Below are 20,834 nucleotides of genomic sequence, written 5' to 3'. Positions count from 1 at the left end.
AAGTACTTCCAGATCATATTTATTTTATCATATTTTATGACATGCAAAAATCATCAGTTTTAGTGGGTTAAGGACATAGCATATGTAGCAGCTTACCAGAGAGAAAAGCATATCTAATTCATTATTTTATCAATATTCACTGTATTATTATGAAAATAATATCTTCAGGTTTTTTCCTGCTGGCTGGAATGAGACATGGAGCATACCTGCCTGGCTGTTTAGTAATTGCTCTGATAGTAACTGTGAGTTTTACTGACATTAAGTCTGAATTATACCAGAGCTGATGCTTCTTTGATATGAGTCAGACTGTATAAGACAGCACAGAATCTGCATTAGCGCTCTGCTCTGCTCTACATATATTACATATATATTTGAGTAGACGGAGACATGAATATGACTTGAGAATTCTGAGATCACTTCACCCTCATGCTGTTTAAACAGAAGGGATTTTCTGCCTTCAGCTAAAGTTCATAGCACCTCCAGCTCTATACCCCCAGTCTGTACCCCAGCTCTGTACCCCCAGTCTGTACCCCAGCTCTGTACCCCCAGTTTGTACCCCAGCTCTGTACCCCCAGTTTGTACCCCAGCTCTGTACCCCCAGTTTGTACCCCAGCTCTGTACCCCTCAGTCTGTACCCCAGCTCTGTCACACAGACTGCAGGTCAGTTTTCTGCAGAGCCGCACTGAGCCTCACCTTTGGTGTACTGCAGTATCCTCTGCAGCAGCACTGGGTACTTGGTAATGCGCTGCGTCACCAGCAATATGCACTCTGGGATGCCCAGCCTTCGAACCAGAGCGCTGCTCATCTTTTTCTGAAAAACACACGCGACACTCAGTGTAGGGCCTGAGGCAGTGCCCGGAAAACAGACACAGGAGTACAGCGTGGGATGTCCATGCAATGTCTCCACAAACAGGACAAATAACAGGACCACTGACTCTTGTCTTAATACTGAGTTGTTGTATTTACATGAGCTTACTAACTTTTTCAGGAACTTAAAATTCAATTTAAAATTCGAAATTAAAATTCTGAATTTAAATTAAAAGCAATGGTTATAAGTACATATGGAATGACTTGCGGGTAAACTGCTATTGAGAGACCAGCTCCAGGTGTACAGTAAGACAGTAATCCAATGTGGGTGGATTCAGCAATGTGGTCCTGTATCAGAGTATCGCTGTGGTTACCTTACTTAAGGCCCTGTATCAGAGTATTGTTGTGGTTACCTTTATAAAGGCCCTGCATCAGAGTATCGCTGTGGTTACCTTAATGAAGGCCTGGAAGCGCTTGTCTTTGGCGTACAGCTCCTTGTAGAAGTTCACCGCCTCATTGTGGCGGCTGCAGAATTTACCGTAAACCTTCTTCATCCGTTCAGCACTGCTGTCAGAGAACTAGAGTATGGGAACAAGCCAATCACATCTCATCCCCTGACCACATGACCATATGACACAGCAGATATTAGAAACTGATGTATCATGAGACCCATAATGGGTGGAGCTTCCACATGCTGTCAGTCACTGATTGGTTTGAGCCAATAAAAAGACTTTGACATACATATTAAAGCATTGTGATTGGTCAGTGAATTACTGATGATACATAATAGTTCCTCCCATTTTAAGGTACATAAAGCTCTGTTCTCCTTACAGTCTGAAGTAGAATAATAATAAGCATTATTATATATTATTGTTTTATATATTAGTGGTAAGGAGCAGGACTTGTAACGGAAAGGTTGCCGGTTCAATTCCCTGCTGCTGTACCCTTGGGCAAGATACTTAATCCAGAATTGCCTCAGTAAATATCTAGCTGTATAAATGGATAACATTGCAAGAAAGATTGTGACTAATGTAAGTCACTCTGGATAAGAGTGTCTGCTAAATGCTGGTAATGAAATGTAATTTTAAAGGTTTTCAATGCTTTTGGTCACCACACCCAAAGCTGCGCCCCTCTTGCCCACCTGGGCGATGAGGATGTCTCCGATTCTGTGGATGATGAAGCCTCCTTCCCCGCCCTCCTGCTGCGACTCCCTCTTCCTGTCCAGCAGGCTGGCGAGGAGGCCGGTGTGGATGTCCAGCAGCTCGTCCAGCATGGGGAACACCCGCTCCACCGTCTGCGGCTCCAGCTGCACCTCCTTCAGCAGCCCCTTGCTGTACACATCTGCCATGATCCTGAGCGTGCGCACATGGTGCATCTCTGTCTGGATCAGCTCTGCGAGGAGCAGGGGGAGGGATGGGAATGAAAGGATGAGAATGAAGGGATAAAAATGAAGGAAATGGAATGAAGGAAATGGAATGAAAGGATGAGAAAGAAGGGATAAAAATGAAAGAATGAGAATGAAGAAATGAGAATGAATGAATGGGAATGAAAGGATGAGAATGAAGGAATAAAAATGAATAAATGGGAATGAAAGGATGAGAATGAAGGAATAAAAATGAATGAATGGGAATGAAAGGATGAGAATGAAGGAATGGGAATGAAAGGATGAGAATGAAGGGATAAAAATGAAGGAATGGGAATGAAGGGATAAAAATGAAGGAATGGGAATGAAAGGATGAGAATGAAGGAATAAAAACGAAAGAATGAGAATGAAGGAATGAGAATGAAGGGATGGGAATGAAAGAATGAGAATGAAGGGAGGGAATTAAGAGATGGGGGAATGGCAATAGACGGATGTGAAACTGTGAATCAGTGCTGGCATACGTGCCACCTGCCACCCAAATCAAACCTGCACCTGCTTGCTTCATGGGCTAATTCAGAACACAGTTTGACTTGTTTTGGAACACCTGCCTTTTTCCAATGCAACACTGAGGTCTGAAATTCCCTGTGGGCTCAGGACAGCTGTGGGTGAGAGTGTCTACCTCATTGACATCATCAAAGCATCTCCCAAGTGCCTGACAAGTTGCAGAGTGATGAGACTGGGAGACCCTGCCGACATACCCACCCTTAATTCGCCATGAATGAAGCTACTTGGTGGACTTGTTCCACTGCTGTGGGCTCCTGGTCACTGTCAGCTGATGACATAGGCAGGATTAAACCTGGGCTGCAGGGTTCAGCCTGCACTAAGAGCCCTGCTAACTGATTCGCAGAAGAGCCGAAATGTTGCGTATATTAACCAGACATTGTGCTCTATGAGCTTCATATTCAGAGTTCTGTTTCTGCCATTGCTAAAGCAGTAACTGTTCTGATTTGCTAGCTCATTGTGACCATTCTTCATGGGCGGTGGTCTGAAAGAATCCATGAAAGAACTGAAAGAATATCCATGGTTACTTTAGCTGGGCAGACATTGGAAACGGAATCTCCTGGACCAACTAGAACCTCCAGGTCAGGAGGGACTGAATTAAGGCAGGGGTTAAATGGTCCACCTACCGTAGATCACATCCTGTCTCTTGATGACGTCCTTCTTGAGATGTCTCAGGTACTTCTTGTCCACAGTGATGCTCCAGGAGTCAGCCTCCAGCTCTCTAGAGTCGGCCTCGAACTCGCCCAGCAGCTGACTGTCCATCATCTCTGTCCCTGAGCCAGACAGACAGACCACCACTGTCACCTGGGAGACACTAACCTGCAGTTGTGAAATTACTACATCCTACCATCCAAATTCAAACCAATGCATGCAGTGCACACAGCTGTGAATCACAGGCCAGCTTTGAATAATCAGGCCACAGGCCAGCTGTGAATCAGATCACAGGCCACAGGCCAGCTGTGATCACAGGCCACAGGCCAGCTGTGAATCAGATCACAGGCCACAGGCCAGCTGTGATCACAGGCCAGCTGTGAATCAGATCACAGGCCACAGGCCAGCTGTGATCACAGGCCACAGGCCAGCTGTGAATCAGATCACAGGCCACAGGCCAGCTGTGATCACAGGCCACAGGCCAGCTGTGATCACAGGCCACAGGCCAGCTGTGAATCAGATCACAGGCCACAGGCCAGCTGTGAATCAGATCACAGGCCATGGGCCAGCTGTGATCACAGGCCATGGGCCAGCTGTGATCACAGGCCACAGGCCAGCTGTGATCACAGGCCACAGGCCAGCTGTGAATCAGATCACAGGCCATGGGCCAGCTGTGATCACAGGCCACAGGCCAGCTGTGATGGGGCCTCTGCTGTGAAGTAAGGGCTGCTGGGGAACAGCATTGGGGGGGGCATGTCCAGGGGGCGTGTCCAGAGGGCGTGTTCCACGCCTCTCACCTTCGTCTGTCAGAGACTCTGTGGACTCGTTGACCTTGCTGATCTTGTGGAGAGAGTCAGTTGACTGGGACAGGTAACGAAGGCCCTTCAGTGGGATCTCATCAAACACCGGGCTGTATGGGCGAGAAAGGGCAAGAGAAAGGGTGAGAGTGAGACAAGCAAATTAGCATTAGCTGATGTCTGATCTGGCCTCACCCTACACAGCCTGTATGTCTGTTAAGACTCAAAGGGCAGAGCTGTGAGTGACAGGAAAGAGGGTTCATGGGAGACGGAGCTGCAGGTACAGGCAGGTACAGGTGGACTCACCCTGCGATGTTGCTTATTGAGATGCTCTTTGAAAGGTTACTACTGTTGAACGGCATGATGCCGGTGTGTCTGCGTATGCCCAGCGCCAGGGAGGGGTCATCCGCTGCCAACAGCACAGACCAGGGCCGCTCCCACGATGAAGTAGCTGCACACACACACACACACACACACACACACACACACACACACACACACACACACACCCACGCACACACACACACACACACACACACAAACAGGAACACACACACACACACACACACACACCCACGCACACACACACACACACACACCCACGCACACACACACACACACACACACACACACACACACACACACATGCACAAACACACACGTACAAACAGGAACACAGACATACACACACACACATACATGAACACACACACATACACAAACATGTTAGATGGGTCTGTTTTGCCATTTACAGTAACAGTCATGCCAAATGAAATCTGGAAAAAAGTAACAGAACTTACATTTGCCTTTCAAATTGATTCCAGGTAATGAAGCTGTATCTGGCTCTACATACAACTGTGTCTGCAGGTGAGAATCAATGATGAAACATCACATACAGCACCGAAACAACTGAGAAAAAAACAGAGAGAGAGGGAGAGAAGAGGGGGAGAGAGAGAGGGGGAGAGAGAGTGAAGAGGGGGAGAGAGAGAGGGAGGGAGAGAGTGAAGAGGGGGAGAGAGAGAGAGAGAGAGGGAGAGAGTGAAGAGGGGGAGAGAGAGAGAGAGGGAGAGAGTAGGAGAGGGGAAAAGAGATAGAGAGACAACAAAAGCAAGTGGGAGAGAAGAGGGGGAGAAGAGGGAGGGGAGCAGTGGCTTCACTCACCTTCAACCTGATGCTGGTGCATACAGGCAGCGCCTCTCTGCAGCTCTTGTGAACGTGTGCATTGCAGTCTGAAAAAAGTAAACGCAACCTCTCATTTCCTGAGCCAACAGTCTGCAGAGACACACCCAGGTAAAGGTGTAGTCTAAACCATCAAAGGAGCAGCTTTTCTTTAACACAGAGCAGCTGCCAGGAGCTGCCACTGGTAGCAAGGTCCAAGGAACAGAAAACAGTAAACTGCCTACAGTTAAGCCAAGCCTCTGAAGATACCCCTGCCATCAAACACAATTCAGTAGGAAATAAACCCCACTGACTGCTGAACTGGCGTTTCAGCTGGTTTAGCAGCCGGGCGTGTCCCCGCTTCTCTCTGCAGCTACACTGGGGCCTGCCAGGAGCAAGCCCGGATGAGATACATCAGAATCAGAGCCAGAACCAGAACGCGCCGCCTTTCCCCCTCATGGTCAATACAGAAGCAGAGTCAACTCAGATGTGCAGAAACGCAGCTGCTCTCCGAGCACACAGGCAGCCAGCCCAGCCAGCGTCTCCACACTGGACAGCCTGCATATGTCATCCCACCGCTGCAGCGGCAATGGCTGTTATGGTTATCTCTCTGCTGCGCAGACACTCGTGCGCAGGCGCTCACAGCGGGACAGGCTGCTGTGCAGACGCTCACAACGGGACAGGCTGCTGTGCAGACACTCGTGCACAGAGGCTCACAGCGGGACAGGCTGCTGCGCAGAGGCTCGTGCACAGAGGCTCACAGCGGGACAGGCTGCTGCGCAGACACTCGTGCACAGAGGCTCGCAGTGGGACAGGCTGCTGCGCAGACACTCGTGCACAGAGGCTCGCAGCGGGACAGGCTGCTGCACAGAGGCTCGCAGCGGGACAGGCTGCTGCACAGAGGCTCGCAGCGGGACAGGCTGCTGCACAGAGGCTCGCAGCGGGACAGGCTGCTACGCAGACACTCGCAACGGGACAGGCTAAACTTTCTGTCCCAGGAGGCCACTCTGCAGGTTCTCTCTCTATCACTCAATGTGCTTCACGTAACAAAGGAGCCTCACTATCTGGCCATCAAATCATCCCCTAGTTCAGCCGCTAAAGAAAGCCCCCCCTCTCCACCATTTGCCCTAAATGGGGGTAGAGGAGGTAGGGGTCCACCTACACAAACCTGAGCAGCACAGGCAATTGGGCAGAGGAGCTGGAGCAGGAGGAACCTCCATCTGAGGTAGCCCAAGACATTCAGACACGCACCTGCCCGAAGAACAAGCAAAGCATTTAGTCTCAATTTCTAAGAACTCATTATGTCTTTTCCCACACATCCAGATGACAGAGACATAACATTACATTCATTTAGCATTAGCTCTTATCCAGAGCCACTTCCAGCACAAGAGAACAGAAGTGTATCCATCAAAGTCATATGGAGAACAGCATCCCAGACCAGTAACAGCATTCCCAGACCAGTGAGTGTGAGCATAACACCATTCAAGCATCATCACGAGTTAACTTGTGCTAATCTTAAACTAAGACAACCGTAGCTACAAGCATAACCAGCGCAGCAAACAATGACTGTACTTTCACAGACTGACAATAAACACAAACAAGTGACAATCAGAGCCTGCGTGAGAGCCCACCCGAGAGAAAGTCTGCCAAAGTTTAAACTCGCGCTGCAGAGAGTGACCCGAAGCAGCTACGGCTCGCAACGGGGGTAACTAGCGGTGTACATCTGCCCTGTTTCCCACCATTCCAACAGAGACACAAAAGAGCAGTCTGCATTACTGGGAATGTGGGGCAAAGGGTGGTGCCAGCGATACACCGCCACAGCTCTGGAAACATGACCTGCAAGCTTCCACCACCAAAACACACACCCTCCAAATACGCTACACACCTGTTCAATACACTACACGCCTGCCAAATACACCGCACACTGTCCTGTTGTCCCCTTTTGTACAGGGAGCCAAAGTGTTGCAAAATAAAGAACATCCTCTTTAGACAGCAGACACTGACCGCAGACAGGCCCTGACCACACTCTAGATTTCCTGTTTGAGAGAAAAAATTCCTGTTGAAATTACAATTTCTCATGAAAATTCATACCACTCCCTCACTATTCACTGCTCTGACACAGAAAGCATAGAGTTACACATGCCTTTTCAAATGGACGAGCAGACAGACATCCGTGGGTTAAAAATACAACTTAATGAGGAAGTGACAGCACCAGCCATGGATTGACCAACATCAGCCACACTTTTGCTGCTGCTGTTTACTCTGCTGTGACAGTCACTGTGAGACCAAAGCTCTGTCAAATGAGACACGAAATAAGATAATTCTGTAGAATACCATGAGGTTGTGCCTAAATGGAGAGTACTTATCACTGTTTCAGAGAAAATCCCCTTTGAATTCTGTTGCCAATGCAGTTAATTATTGTAATGTGCCTTCTACCCTACACACATTCGCAATGCATAAATAACATTCACGATTTTCTGAAAACACGGGTACTCCTCCGTACTGAATCCTGAGCAGGTGACAGGGCAGTAGCTGAGCTCCTGGGTGAGAAAGGGAGGAGGTGGTCGTTTTGCATGAGGTGTGCCGGCGGTTTCAGGCTCTTACTGGTGCAGAAGGCGGCCTCCTTATTCCCAATAGCTTTGGAACACTGGAGGCAGTGCACGGAGGGGGCGGAGTTCACGGCACTGAAGAGGTGTCCGTTCACTGTGCGGCTCTCCCTCTCTTTGGCCTCCCTCTCTTTGCTTCTCATCTTGTCTTTCTCCTGTGTAGAAAAAAAAACACACAAGCGCACAGCGATTAGGAACAACAGCAGAAGCATCTGGAAAAACAAGCTCTTCTTTAAACTTCTGCTGCGCCCTGCAGTGGGCTCTCAATAGACATGCGATCAAACCTGACCCAACTGTCCACTGTCAATGATTAGATAGGCACTACAACTACCAGCAAGCCTTAGTGCTGAATAGGAAATAACATCGGATTGAGTCTCACTGCTCACCCATAGAGCAATACCTCACACTGATCTGTCTCTGAGTTTGCAAACTACTCACAGAGAGAAGTAGTAGCTCTGGCTCAATATGGTATCATCTGAAGGTACACAGTTACTCACACAGCTACAGATACTGTGCTTCCCCCATATACTGTAAACAGCAAATATTCACTTGTGTCAGCAACTCCTAAAAAGGTCTACAAGCTGAGTCACCGAAAGCTTTCTTCTGCATGTGGTCGTGCAACCACTGCTTTCTGCACGTGTGCTCAGAGTTAAGCAACTTCTTCCTAGCATAATCACAAAAATCTATTACTCTTCAAATCAGTTTCACAACGGCCAGAAGTACAGGTGTACACAACTTTAAGCATATGCCATCGGTCAGGAGACAACATTATGCACCTTAACATACAGCAGGAATTCGATGTCCATCACAGAATCCAACACAGTGGATGTTCTGTGCCAGTCTTTGTGTTAACCCAAGGCTCAAACATGACAAAGATGCTCTATTGACTTCAGCACTTGACAGAAACACTTCAAGAGTTTAATTAAGATAGACCACTACCATCATGCCATTCAGTGCAAACACTTACACTTCTCTGGCCTCTGCATAAGGTGATTACAGCAAAAGCAACGTCTGGCAAAATTTAGAGTATCAAAATACATCTGAATATGTCAAGAACATGTGAAACATTTTTTCATGGAAACAGAATGAATGTGTCAGTAATTAAACACAGCTCGTGTACAATGACAATCTGGAAAAATAAGCCTGGGCTTTTTAAAGAGGGGGACGTTGCCTGCGTATGTCTGGAAGTCATACATGTTTAAATGTGCTCTACAAACTGAACTGAACAGTGACGGGTACAGCATGTTATTTCACCCGGAAAATGGCTGGTTTCCAGGCAGCGTTGGGTAATGCACACACCCAAACTCGGAGGACGAGTGAAACGCAGGTCTCCCGAGTGGACTCACATGGAAAGGCCCACACCCACGTTGAAAGCACAGGCTCTGAATTGTTTTATTTTTGCACAAACAACAGCTAGGATGACAGAGCTGCTCTTCTGCCTGCGCTGTGTGTGAGGAAACGCTGCTGCACTCTGTGCTCAGTAACATCCTGTGCGGAGGATGTGAGCTGCACAGGCTGCTAAAGGCTAACAGAGGCCAAACACATGCACACTCCAAACACAACACACATGTGGAGTTACTGTTGTGACAAACACATCCTCAATCCAAGTCTTCCGGCTAAGACAGTTCCCTGAGATCTGTTATTGTCCACAGGGCAACAACAAGCAGTGAGACACCTGGATATTTTAAGAGAAACAAAAATCAAAATCATTAAGCTAAATGACTCTGAGTCAGAAGAGCTGGACTGCTGAAAACAAACAGGAAAGTGAAGCTCAGCTGGGAGGATGTGGGGGTATTGATTAAAAGGCAGACCAAACCATAACTAACAGCAAGAAGATAAGAAGTCAGAGAAGGTCATGAAGAGAGAGAGAGAGAGAGGAAGTGACAGAGAGTAATCATGTTATAGCTACATTATGATCATTAGTACTTACTTTTTTATCTTGTGTAATTTGAACTGGAATGAAGAGGCAGATGGATATATGTATATACAGCACATGTATTTACCAATATCTCATTTTTTGTTAGAATCAAATATAAAAATGTAATTGTTTGTTATTCTTCATTGCTGTTTGTTCTCATTGTAACTTGCTGCCTGTATCATTTATGTATAATGCTTTGGCACTGTGAATATGGATTTTGTCACGCCAGTAAAAGGAACCACACTGAAAAACAGAAAGAGATAAACTCAAATCTCGCAGCAGTCAGCACAAACAGGTAGCACCAGCGGCCCAGTAATAGCTTTACGGAGCTGCTCTCCCTGTTAAAGAACTTTCCATACAACACTACTATCAAAGGACTCAATGCACTGATCTGGAGTCAGCTGCAACTCCATACCACATTGCTCCAGAAAGACTATCTACGGATCTGGGATCAGCTGCGGTTTCATCATTACCATAGTGCTTGATGCAAGAGCAGCAGCCCCTGCAGATGCAGTGTTGGACTCCCATGAACGCCAGCCGGGCCCAGGAAGCATCTGTCCCTCCTCTGCCTCCCCCTGTGGCTCTACAGCATTCTAACTCCAGCCAGACTGCATCCATCACCTGAGCCAATCAGGCTGCACCGTCTGCCCTGACAAACGTGTCCATGCGATGAGATTCCGTGTTTTCAGCAGCAGTATATCTACCTCCAGGCCTTTGGGAGAGGTACCTCACCAAACTGATTTTTACTGGAATATGTAATATAAAATCTGCCGTCATATATTCTCTCTTAGAACCCACACTTGTGATGGACAAAGTAAAGTCCTGTGGGACTACAGTACACTACATTGCATTACATTCATTAGGCAGACACTCTTATCCAGGGCCACTTCCAGCACAATAGAACAGAAGCGTATCTATCCAAGCTGTATGAGCGATGGTGTCAGAGCAGGATAACATCACTCACAGACAGGAGTGCAACACTGTTAGCATCAACATCATCAGGAGATAAAGCCTGGCTGAGGACAGCAGAGCCCACGCTGTCTGGGACAGCTCTGTTACTGCGTTCATCCTATCTGCATCATCTGTGTCACGGCAGCTACAGCGGAACCACAGCAGCAGCACTGATCTCGAGAGAGCCCAGCGGCTTTTACAGAGAAGTGCTGGCTGCCGCTTTAAAACCACAGCCACAGTCCCGAGAGAGAGAGGAACCACAACACCCCCGCTCTTCACACCCCCAAATCTGCCACACACGAGGAGATAGAGTTTCCTCTCTGCTGCTCTATCTCACAGCTCTGTTGCAGGAAAGAACCTCTGAGAACATCAGCGTCACCATGGTGACTCAAAATCTAAAGCAACACCTTGGCAAACAACATCTGCACATCCACACAGACCCCAAACCTTAATCTGAGAATATCTTATGCATGTAGGTAAGCAAATGATACAGACTGGCATAACAGGCAAACAACAAAATCTTATGTAAATGGAGAAGCACATGTCATTGCATTAATAATTTCTTTCAAACAAAAAAAACCTCTCAGCATGGCTGAATGACATACAAAGGACTTCTGACTGACTCCAGATCAGTGCTACAGTGCAAGCCCATCCAGTCTGGCTATTAGAAGTGCTTCTGTGGAAGCATTATGCCCATAGCACAGTGGTTGTGTGGAACCTTTAGGCCCATAGCACAGTGGTTCTGTGGAACTGTTAGGCCCATAGCAGAGCGGTTCTGTGGAACCATTTAGGCCCGTAGCAGAGTGGTTCTTTGGAACGGTTAGTCCCATAGCAAAGTGGTTGTTTGGAACCTTTAGGCCCATAGCACAGTGGTTCTGTGGAACTGTTAGGCCCATAGCACAGTGGTAGTGTGGAACCTTTAGGCCCACAGCACAATGGTTCTGTGGAACCTTTAGGCCCACAGCAGGGTGGTTCTGTGGAACCTTTAGGCCCATAGCACAGTGGTTCTGTGGAACCTTTAGGCCCACAGCACAATGGTTCTGTGGAACCTTTAGGCCCACAGCAGGGTGGTTCTGTGGAACCTTTAGGCCCATAGCAGGGTGGTTCTGTGGAACCTTTAGGCACACAGCAGGGTGGTTCTGTGGAACCTTTAGGCCCACAGCACGATGGTTCTGTGGAACCTTTAGGCCCATAGCAGGGTGGTTGTGCGGAGGTAGGCTCACCTTAGTCTTCTTGTACATCTTACTCCTGAGGTAGCTGAACGTGCGGCCCACCTTCGTCCCGCTCTTCCCCTCCACGTCGGCCCTCAGGGGCCCCTGGCCCTCCTCCGAGATGCTGAGGAGGACAAAACAAGAGTAACAGCGCATTACTGTACTACAGCGCGTAGCTGGGCGGGCAGAGGGAGCCTGGCTCACAGAGACACAGCAGCGTGCTGAAGTACGGCTACGGCAGCGTGCTGGTGTACAGCTAAAAGGCAGCGTGCTGGAGTACGGCTACGGCAGCGTGCTGGAGTACGGCTACGGCAGCGTGCTGGAGTACGGCTAAACAGCAGCGTGCTGGAGTACGGCTAAACGGCAGCGTGCTGGAGTACGGCTACGGCAGCGTGCTGGAGTATGGCTAAACAGCAGCGTGCTGGAGTACAGCTACGGCAGCGTGCTGGAGTACGGCTAAACGGCAGCGTGCTGGAGTACGGCTAAACAGCAGCGTGCTGGAGTACAGCTACGGCAGCGTGCTGGAGTACGGCTAAACGGCAGCGTGCTGGAGTACGGCTAAACGGCAGCGTGCTGGAGTACGGCTACGGCAGCGTGCTGGAGTACGGCTAAACGGCAGCGTGCTGGAGTACGGCTACGGCAGTGTGTTGGAGTACGGCTACGGCAGCGTGCTGGAGTACGGCTACGGCAGCGTGCTGGAGTACGGCTAAATGGCAGCGTGCTGGAGTACGGCTACGGCAGCGTGCTGGAGTACGGCTAAACAGCAGCGTGTTGGAGTACAGCTAAACAGCAGCGTGCTGGAGTACGGCTACGGCAGCGTGCTGGAGTACGGCTACGGCAGTGTGCTGGAGTACGGCTAAACGGCAGCGTGCTGGAGTACGGCTAAACGGCAGCGTGCTGGAGTACGGCTAAACGGCAGCGTGCTGGAGTACGGCAACGGCAGCGTGCTGGAGTACGGCTAAACAGCAGCGTGCTGGAGTACGGCTACGGCAGCGTGCTGGAGTACGGCTACGGCAGTGTGCTGGAGTACGGCTAAATGGCAGCGTGCTGGAGTACGGCTACGGCAGCGTGCTGGAGTACGGCTAAACAGCAGTGTGTTGGAGTACAGCTAAACAGCAGCGTGCTGGAGTACGGCTACGGCAGCGTGCTGGAGTACGGCTACGGCAGTGTGCTGGAGTACGGCTAAACGGCAGCGTGCTGGAGTACGGCTAAACGGCAGCGTGCTGGAGTACAGCTAAACGGCAGCGTGCTGGAGTATGACTACGGCAGCGTGCTGGAGTACGGCTACGGCAGCGTGCTGGAGTACGGCTAAACAGCAGCGTGCTGGAGTACGGCTAAACGGCAGCGTGCTGGAGTACGGCTAAACGGCAGCGTGCTGGAGTACGGCTAAACGGCAGCGTGCTGGAGTACGGCTACGGCAGCGTGCTGGAGTACGGCTAAACGGCAGCGTGCTGGAGTACGGCTACGGCAGTGTGTTGGAGTACGGCTACGGCAGCGTGCTGGAGTACGGCTACGGCAGTGTGCTGGAGTACGGCTAAATGGCAGCGTGCTGGAGTACGGCTACGGCAGCGTGCTGGAGTACGGCTAAACAGCAGCGTGTTGGAGTACAGCTAAACAGCAGCGTGCTGGAGTACGGCTACGGCAGCGTGCTGGAGTACGGCTACGGCAGCGTGCTGGAGTACGGCTAAACGGCAGCGTGCTGGAGTACGGCTAAACGGCAGCGTGCTGGAGTACGGCTAAACGGCAGCGTGCTGGAGTACGGCTACGGCAGCGTGCTGGAGTACGGCTAAACAGCAGCGTGCTGGAGTACGGCTACGGCAGCGTGCTGGAGTACGGCTACGGCAGCGTGCTGGAGTACGGCTAAACGGCAGCGTGCTGGAGTACGGCTACGGCAGCGTGCTGGAGTACGGCTAAACAGCAGTGTGTTGGAGTACAGCTAAACAGCAGCGTGCTGGAGTACGGCTACGGCAGCGTGCTGGAGTACGGCTACGGCAGTGTGCTGGAGTACGGCTAAACGGCAGCGTGCTGGAGTACGGCTACGGCAGCGTGCTGGAGTACGGCTAAACGGCAGCGTGCTGGAGTACGGCTACGGCAGTGTGTTGGAGTACGGCTACGGCAGCGTGCTGGAGTACGGCTACGGCAGCGTGCTGGAGTACGGCTAAATGGCAGCGTGCTGGAGTACGGCTACGGCAGCGTGCTGGAGTACGGCTAAACAGCAGCGTGTTGGAGTACAGCTAAACAGCAGCGTGCTGGAGTACGGCTACGGCAGCGTGCTGGAGTACGGCTACGGCAGTGTGCTGGAGTACGGCTAAACGGCAGCGTGCTGGAGTACGGCTAAACGGCAGCGTGCTGGAGTACGGCTAAACGGCAGCGTGCTTGAGTAGGGCTACGGCAGCGTGCTGGAGTACGGCTAAACAGCAGCGTGCTGGAGTACGGCTACGGCAGCGTGCTGGAGTACGGCTACGGCAGTGTGCTGGAGTACGGCTAAATGGCAGCGTGCTGGAGTACGGCTACGGCAGCGTGCTGGAGTACGGCTAAACAGCAGTGTGTTGGAGTACAGCTAAACAGCAGCGTGCTGGAGTACGGCTACGGCAGCGTGCTGGAGTACGGCTACGGCAGTGTGCTGGAGTACGGCTAAACGGCAGCGTGCTGGAGTACGGCTAAACCGCAGCGTGCTGGAGTACAGCTAAACGGCAGAGTGCTGGAGTATGACTACGGCAGCGTGCTGGAGTACGGCTACGGCAGCGTGCTGGAGTACGGCTAAACAGCAGCGTGCTGGAGTACGGCTAAACGGCAGCGTGCTGGAGTACGGCTAAACGGCAGCGTGCTGGAGTACGGCTAAACGGCAGCGTGCTGGAGTACGGCTACGGCAGCGTGCTGGAGTACGGCTAAACGGCAGCGTGCTGGAGTACGGCTACGGCAGTGTGTTGGAGTACGGCTACGGCAGCGTGCTGGAGTACGGCTACGGCAGTGTGCTGGAGTACGGCTAAATGGCAGCGTGCTGGAGTACGGCTACGGCAGCGTGCTGGAGTACGGCTAAACAGCAGCGTGTTGGAGTACAGCTAAACAGCAGCGTGCTGGAGTACGGCTACGGCAGCGTGCTGGAGTACGGCTACGGCAGTGTGCTGGAGTACGGCTAAACGGCAGCGTGCTGGAGTACGGCTAAACGGCAGCGTGCTGGAGTACGGCTAAACAGCAGCGTGCTGGAGTACGGCTACGGCAGCGTGCTGGAGTACGGCTAAACAGCAGCGTGCTGGAGTACGGCTACGGCAGCGTGCTGGAGTACGGCTACGGCAGTGTGCTGGAGTACGGCTAAATGGCAGCGTGCTGGAGTACGGCTACGGCAGCGTGCTGGAGTACGGCTAAACAGCAGTGTGTTGGAGTACAGCTAAACAGCAGCGTGCTGGAGTACGGCTACGGCAGCGTGCTGGAGTACGGCTACGGCAGTGTGCTGGAGTACGGCTAAACGGCAGCGTGCTGGAGTACGGCTAAACGGCAGCGTGCTGGAGTACAGCTAAACGGCAGCGTGCTGGAGTATGACTACGGCAGCGTGCTGGAGTACGGCTACGGCAGCGTGCTGGAGTACGGCTAAACAGCAGCGTGCTGGAGTACGGCTAAACGGCAGCGTGCTGGAGTACGGCTAAATGGCAGCGTGCTGGAGTACGGCTAAATGGCAGCGTGCTGGAGTACGGCTAAACGGCAGCGTGCTGGAGTACAGCTATGGCAGTGTGCTGGAGTACGGCTAAACAGCAGCGTGCTGGAGTACGGCTACGGCAGTGTGCTGGAGTACGGCTACGGCAGCGTGCTGGAGTACGGCTACGGCAGCGTGCTGGAGTACGGCTACGGCAGCGTGCTGGAGTACGGCTAAACGGCAGCGTGCTGGAGTACGGCTACGGCAGCGTGCTGGAGTACGGCTAAACGGCAGCGTGCTGGAGTACAGCTAAACAGCAGCGTGTTGGAGTACGGCTACGGCAGTGTGCTGGAGTACGGCTAAACGGCAGCGTGCTGGAGTACAGCTATGGCAGCGTGCTGGAGTACGGCTAAACAGCAGCGTGCTGGAGTACGGCTACGGCAGCGTGCTGGAGTACGGCTACGGCAGCGTGCTGGAGTACGGCTAAACGGCAGCGTGCTGGAGTACGGCTAAACGGCAGCGTGCTGGAGTACGGCTAAACGGCAGCGTGCTGGAGTACGGCTACGGCAGCGTGCTGGAGTACGGCTACGGCAGCGTGCTGGAGTACGGCTACGGCAGCGTGCTGGAGTATGGCTAAACGGCAGCGTGCTGGAGTATGGCTAGGGATTTAGGTTTACGCACTGCAGGCTGAGGGTTCACTTGCGAGACGGGAGCTGCTGCTGTATGCTTGGAAAAGGTAACTGAACATTGAACGTGGGAGACTGATTCAGGAAATACCTGATGGTATCTGAAGGTTACACAGGTTACCTGAAACGAGGGCTCCCACTAAGCACATAAATAACATCATGGCCTCACCTGTATGCCAGAGATGCAGACACACTGGAGAAAGACCTCATGCCTGGAAGAGGAGAGCAAGAGCAGTGAGCAGAGCTGCTGAAGGAAACCGGCAGGACAGCTAGGACTGCATCACTGACACGTCCTGAAGGACCACCGCCTTTACAGAGTACCACTCAGCTCTCCGGGACTCACCGTCCAGATCCCTCTGGTTGATGGCCAGCAGGGACACAGACTTGGTGAGGGGCAAGGTCATGGAGCCGCGAATGTACCTGGGAATCCGGTGTCCTCCTGACTTCTGTGACGAAGAGGAGCGAGCGCAGAGGAGAAAAATGTAGCAATTACAATAACCACTGTAGCAGCAGTTACAATATGATATTTAACCACCAACAGTAATTATAACAAGGTAGATAACCTCTGTAGCAGCAGTGGTGAATAGTGATTGGCTGATTACCTGGCTGTCCAGACTGCTGCACTCCCCCAGGTCAGACTCCAGGTCTTCCTCAGTCAGGGACACCAGCGATCCCCTCTCCTCGCTCTCCTCACTGCGCGGGTCTGGGGGTAGTGCCCCCTGCTGGAGGGAAAGCTTCACTGCATCCCTGTTTGCGGTCAGGCCCTCCAGACTGTAACTGCAGCCAAATCAACAACACGGAGTGGTTAGGGAGTAGTCTGGAACTGACAGCCAGAGCATCTCAGAGCTCAGATTATTCCTGAAGCCCACAGCTGGCTGGATGATACACCACTACTGTGGGCATGGGGGCTCGGATTTCAGCAAACAAATTTCCTGCTGTCATCCTTCACACGTGCTTCTATGTACACTGTAAATGTGCTAGTCTGAGCATCGGTTTCCAGCATTCTTCTGTGTTATCAGAGCAGAGCCGTTAATATGCTGCAGGATCTTATGGGTCTGAACGAGGAACCGAGAGAGGAAATGTGTCAGGGAACAGCAGACCGCAGACAGCCACCGGGTTGTGTAACAGGTTCAGGCCTCTCATCTGGAGGGTGCTGTCTACCAAAAACAGAGCCCTGGGATATCAAGCTCTTCTCAGGGTTTCTATCCACCATATCCACTCTGGCAGCACTGTGCACGTCTGAGCCAGCGTCCAGTGAGCTCGTAACATACAAGCTGCAACACATGCAGTCCTCCAAGGACCTCACACGTTATTAAGAGAGGTGCAGCTGTACAGAGTACCCTGTTAAGTCAGGTTCAAAATGGGTTGTGTGGATAAGAAGCACCTATCACATCAATACATCACCTATCATATCACTTACATTCACATGTTTAACATACTGTAAAGGTGAGGGTCAATAGACAGAAGGTCTATGCCAACAAATCAATTTTCCAGATCACCTTGACTACAAGGTCAAACGCAGGGCACTGAAAACTTGCACTGACCACAGTACAACACCGAACTGCAGAACACAGACAAAGTGGCACATCGCCGGGTACCGCACAACCTCACAGCCCTGCACTGCGCTGAGGAGGAACAGGCAGATACAGCAAGCGCAGGACACCAGACACAGGTGGGCCTTCCTCTCCTACAACATGGCTTTGCTGAAGTGAGACAGCTCGAAACAGAGCCTTCTCTCACATTCAGCATCAGCTACACAAGCTGTTTCTATATTTATCCATATCACTGCAGGACAGTAGAAACAGCAGCATTTTCCCTTTATTATTCATGTTGAATTCTGCTTTTACTCATCTTATACATGAATACATATATTTAAGCATTTGAAAAAATATATTATATGATTAATAATCATTGTATACAATCATCTTGCATGCTCTGGCTCTTGAAGGCTTTTATTGGTATATTGTGATTACCTTTGTTGTGTTTTGTACTGAGTGGGTTTGTTTTTTAGTCTGTCACGCTGCTGTGCTGCTGCCTTCTTGGCAAAGAGATTTTTGTCTAACCAGGACTTACCTGGTTAAATAAAGGTTAAATAAATAAAATATAATAAAGGAACACAATAAAAAATGTGAATAAAATAAAGACGTAATAGCACACCAACCCCTGACAACAACCTAACAGCATTTTATGTTCCTGTATGACAGATTTTTGCAAACTGATGAAAGCATGCTCTTGATAAAAACTCCAGAATCGTGCATTGGTCAGATTATTGAGTGACTCACAGGAAAGGCAGAGCAGCTCACCTGGTGTCAAGCTTGCTGATGGAGATGGCTATGCGGGCCATTCTAAAGCACTGCCTAACCCAATGACATCATAATGCCCAGCTCCCCGATAATCCCACAGCCTGATGCTGAACGAACACACAGACTGTAATGCTGGACTAACAGAGGTTTGTTTTGTCACTGGTGACAGTTTCCCCTTTTTCTCTCTCTCTCTCTCTCTCTTACTCACAGGAAAAGGAAGCCACTGAAAAGTGTCAGACTGACAGAAATACACCAGAGAGATGGTAAGAGGGTGCACACACACACACACACATACACTCAACCACATAACCACAAAGAATAGTGCTGACTCCAACACACTCAAACCCTCACTCACACAGGCCTTCCCATCACTCACTCTCTCTCCTCTTGGTCTTGCTCACTCCTCTGCCTCACTTTGCCTGTCTAAACTCTTTCTCTTCATCTCTCTCCCTTTCCTCATGTCTGATTCTCTTTCTCACACACCGATGGGGAGGGGGGTGAAGGTGAGCCATGCAGTGAAACCGCAGTGACACTGAATACTCATGCCACTAAGTCAGAGCAGGACTCGGAGAGGGGGAACAGAGGGAGGGGGATGCAGCAGTCTGGCTCTCGCAGAGTGGGAAATGTGATTACAGAAACACCTTTAAACAAATTAAAGTCCTCACTCGACCCATACGGACCAAAAAGGGTATAACACCTATTCATTCCCCGAGGAAACAACAGCCAATGACTGTAGAAAAGTGAGCATAGAGCTAGAGAGTGCTGTGCTGTAGGTGGGTGTGGTCTGGGTGAGCATGGTGGGTGTGGTCTGGGTGAGCATGGTGGGTGTGGTCTGGGTGAGCAGTGTGGGGGTGGTTTGAGTGAGCGTGGTGGGTGTGGTCTGGGTGAGCAGTGTGGGTGTGGTTTGAGTGAGCATGGTAGGTGTGGTCTGGGTGAGCATGGTGGGTGTGGTCTGGGTGAGCAGTGTGGGTGTGGCCTGGGGGTGACATGAGTGAGGCACGTGTGTGATGTGGGTGTGGTCTGGGTGCTGGCGGTGCTGTCGGAGGACCAATGGGAGCACTGACCTGCGTGGGCCGATCTCCGCCTCTCCCTCGGGGTTCTTGCCGGGACCCCAGCTGTGCCGGCGAAAGGGGGAGAGGGACTGATCCGAGGAGCGGGAGGCCGCGGACCGTACCAGCACCTCCGTCACGCGGTCCTTCTCCTCCTCCGCCTCTCCCCCAGCTCCACCCCCCGGCTGCTGCACCTCCTCCGAGCTCCAGCTCCTCTGGGACCCCGTGCAGCTGTGGTGGGCGGAGCCTGGCGGTCCCACGCTTGTGGTGTCATCCGTGGAGGAGCATGATATTGACACCTCGCTGGTGCTGTCCCCCGTAACTGACTCATACACCTGCGGAGGGAGCAGAGCGGCACGGTCACCTCTCAAGAACCGAAATCAAATAAGAGGGCAAACACGACTCGGACCCCAATCGATCTTCCAAAGGCCACGGTTTCACGTCCATGCTTTGGATGACTTCAGTCTTCACCCTACATAAACATGCTTGGGAGAACTTCAGTATTATTCCCATAAGATATTGTGATTTAGTGACATTGTGACATTGTGATATATGGTAGCGCATCTACTTCATCACTCATAGTTCTCTAGGCTGTCTAGTTTCAGATTAGCAAAAGTTGATGCTTGAATGGTGCTGTGCATGAGCTTGCTGCTCTGGGAGTGCTGTTAGCCTGGTCTGACACTGTTGTTCATTTCACTTGAATGGATGCTGGAAGTCGCCCTTCAAAAGAGTGTCTGCTAAATGCACGTAATGTAATGTCGCGTAATGAGAACTTCGTAAAGAGCGTAGGTGCGTTCACGCTCCAGTGTGAGCCATGTGTTTCTCAATGCGACAGCAGGCAAAACGGCCCTCCGTTTCGTAACTCGGGCAGAGCGTTGTCTCACGGCGCTCTCCGTTTTTCGAGAGTGCAAAATGAGCCAGCTCGGGGGCCCCGGAGGCGGTGTTCTTCTAGGGCTGCGGCTAACGCTAATCCTGACAGACATGCTGAAATGATCTTTCCAGCCGTGTGAGGTTATGTAACCGGAGAAAAGCATGCTTTGTGAAATTTGGAAAGGGCTGAGGCCGAGGCCATTTCCATTAAAGTGTATTATTAGTTTCTGCTTTGGAGGCGGGTGCCAGTTCCTGAATGCCACGGCTTGATG

The 20,834-nt window shown here is 51.1% G+C and overlaps 1 protein-coding gene across 1 annotated transcript in view; it reads right to left on the bottom strand.

The window, feature by feature from the left end:
* Window positions 1-20,834, bottom strand: part of LOC118782228 (A-kinase anchor protein 13-like) — a 90,323-nt gene that overhangs the window by 7,533 nt on the left and 61,956 nt on the right. Inside the window, exons 12-25 of the mRNA XM_036535534.1 lie at window positions 19,375-20,027; window positions 16,943-17,117; window positions 16,684-16,786; window positions 16,510-16,552; window positions 12,036-12,147; window positions 7,942-8,098; window positions 5,341-5,408; window positions 4,980-5,040; window positions 4,486-4,630; window positions 4,180-4,292; window positions 3,358-3,504; window positions 1,949-2,199; window positions 1,260-1,385; window positions 694-811 (exon numbers count right to left, since the gene is read on the bottom strand). Coding sequence (XP_036391427.1) covers window positions 694-811; window positions 1,260-1,385; window positions 1,949-2,199; window positions 3,358-3,504; window positions 4,180-4,292; window positions 4,486-4,630; window positions 4,980-5,040; window positions 5,341-5,408; window positions 7,942-8,098; window positions 12,036-12,147; window positions 16,510-16,552; window positions 16,684-16,786; window positions 16,943-17,117; window positions 19,375-20,027 — 2,272 coding nt within the window. The remainder of the gene's footprint in view (window positions 1-693; window positions 812-1,259; window positions 1,386-1,948; window positions 2,200-3,357; window positions 3,505-4,179; window positions 4,293-4,485; window positions 4,631-4,979; window positions 5,041-5,340; window positions 5,409-7,941; window positions 8,099-12,035; window positions 12,148-16,509; window positions 16,553-16,683; window positions 16,787-16,942; window positions 17,118-19,374; window positions 20,028-20,834) is intronic.

This window comes from Megalops cyprinoides, chromosome 8 (genome assembly GCF_013368585.1).
Source record: "Megalops cyprinoides isolate fMegCyp1 chromosome 8, fMegCyp1.pri, whole genome shotgun sequence".
NCBI classification, from domain to species: Eukaryota; Metazoa; Chordata; class Actinopteri; order Elopiformes; family Megalopidae; genus Megalops; species Megalops cyprinoides.
The sequence above is the reverse complement of the archived record's forward strand: the minus strand, read 5'-3'. Positions and strand labels throughout refer to the sequence as shown.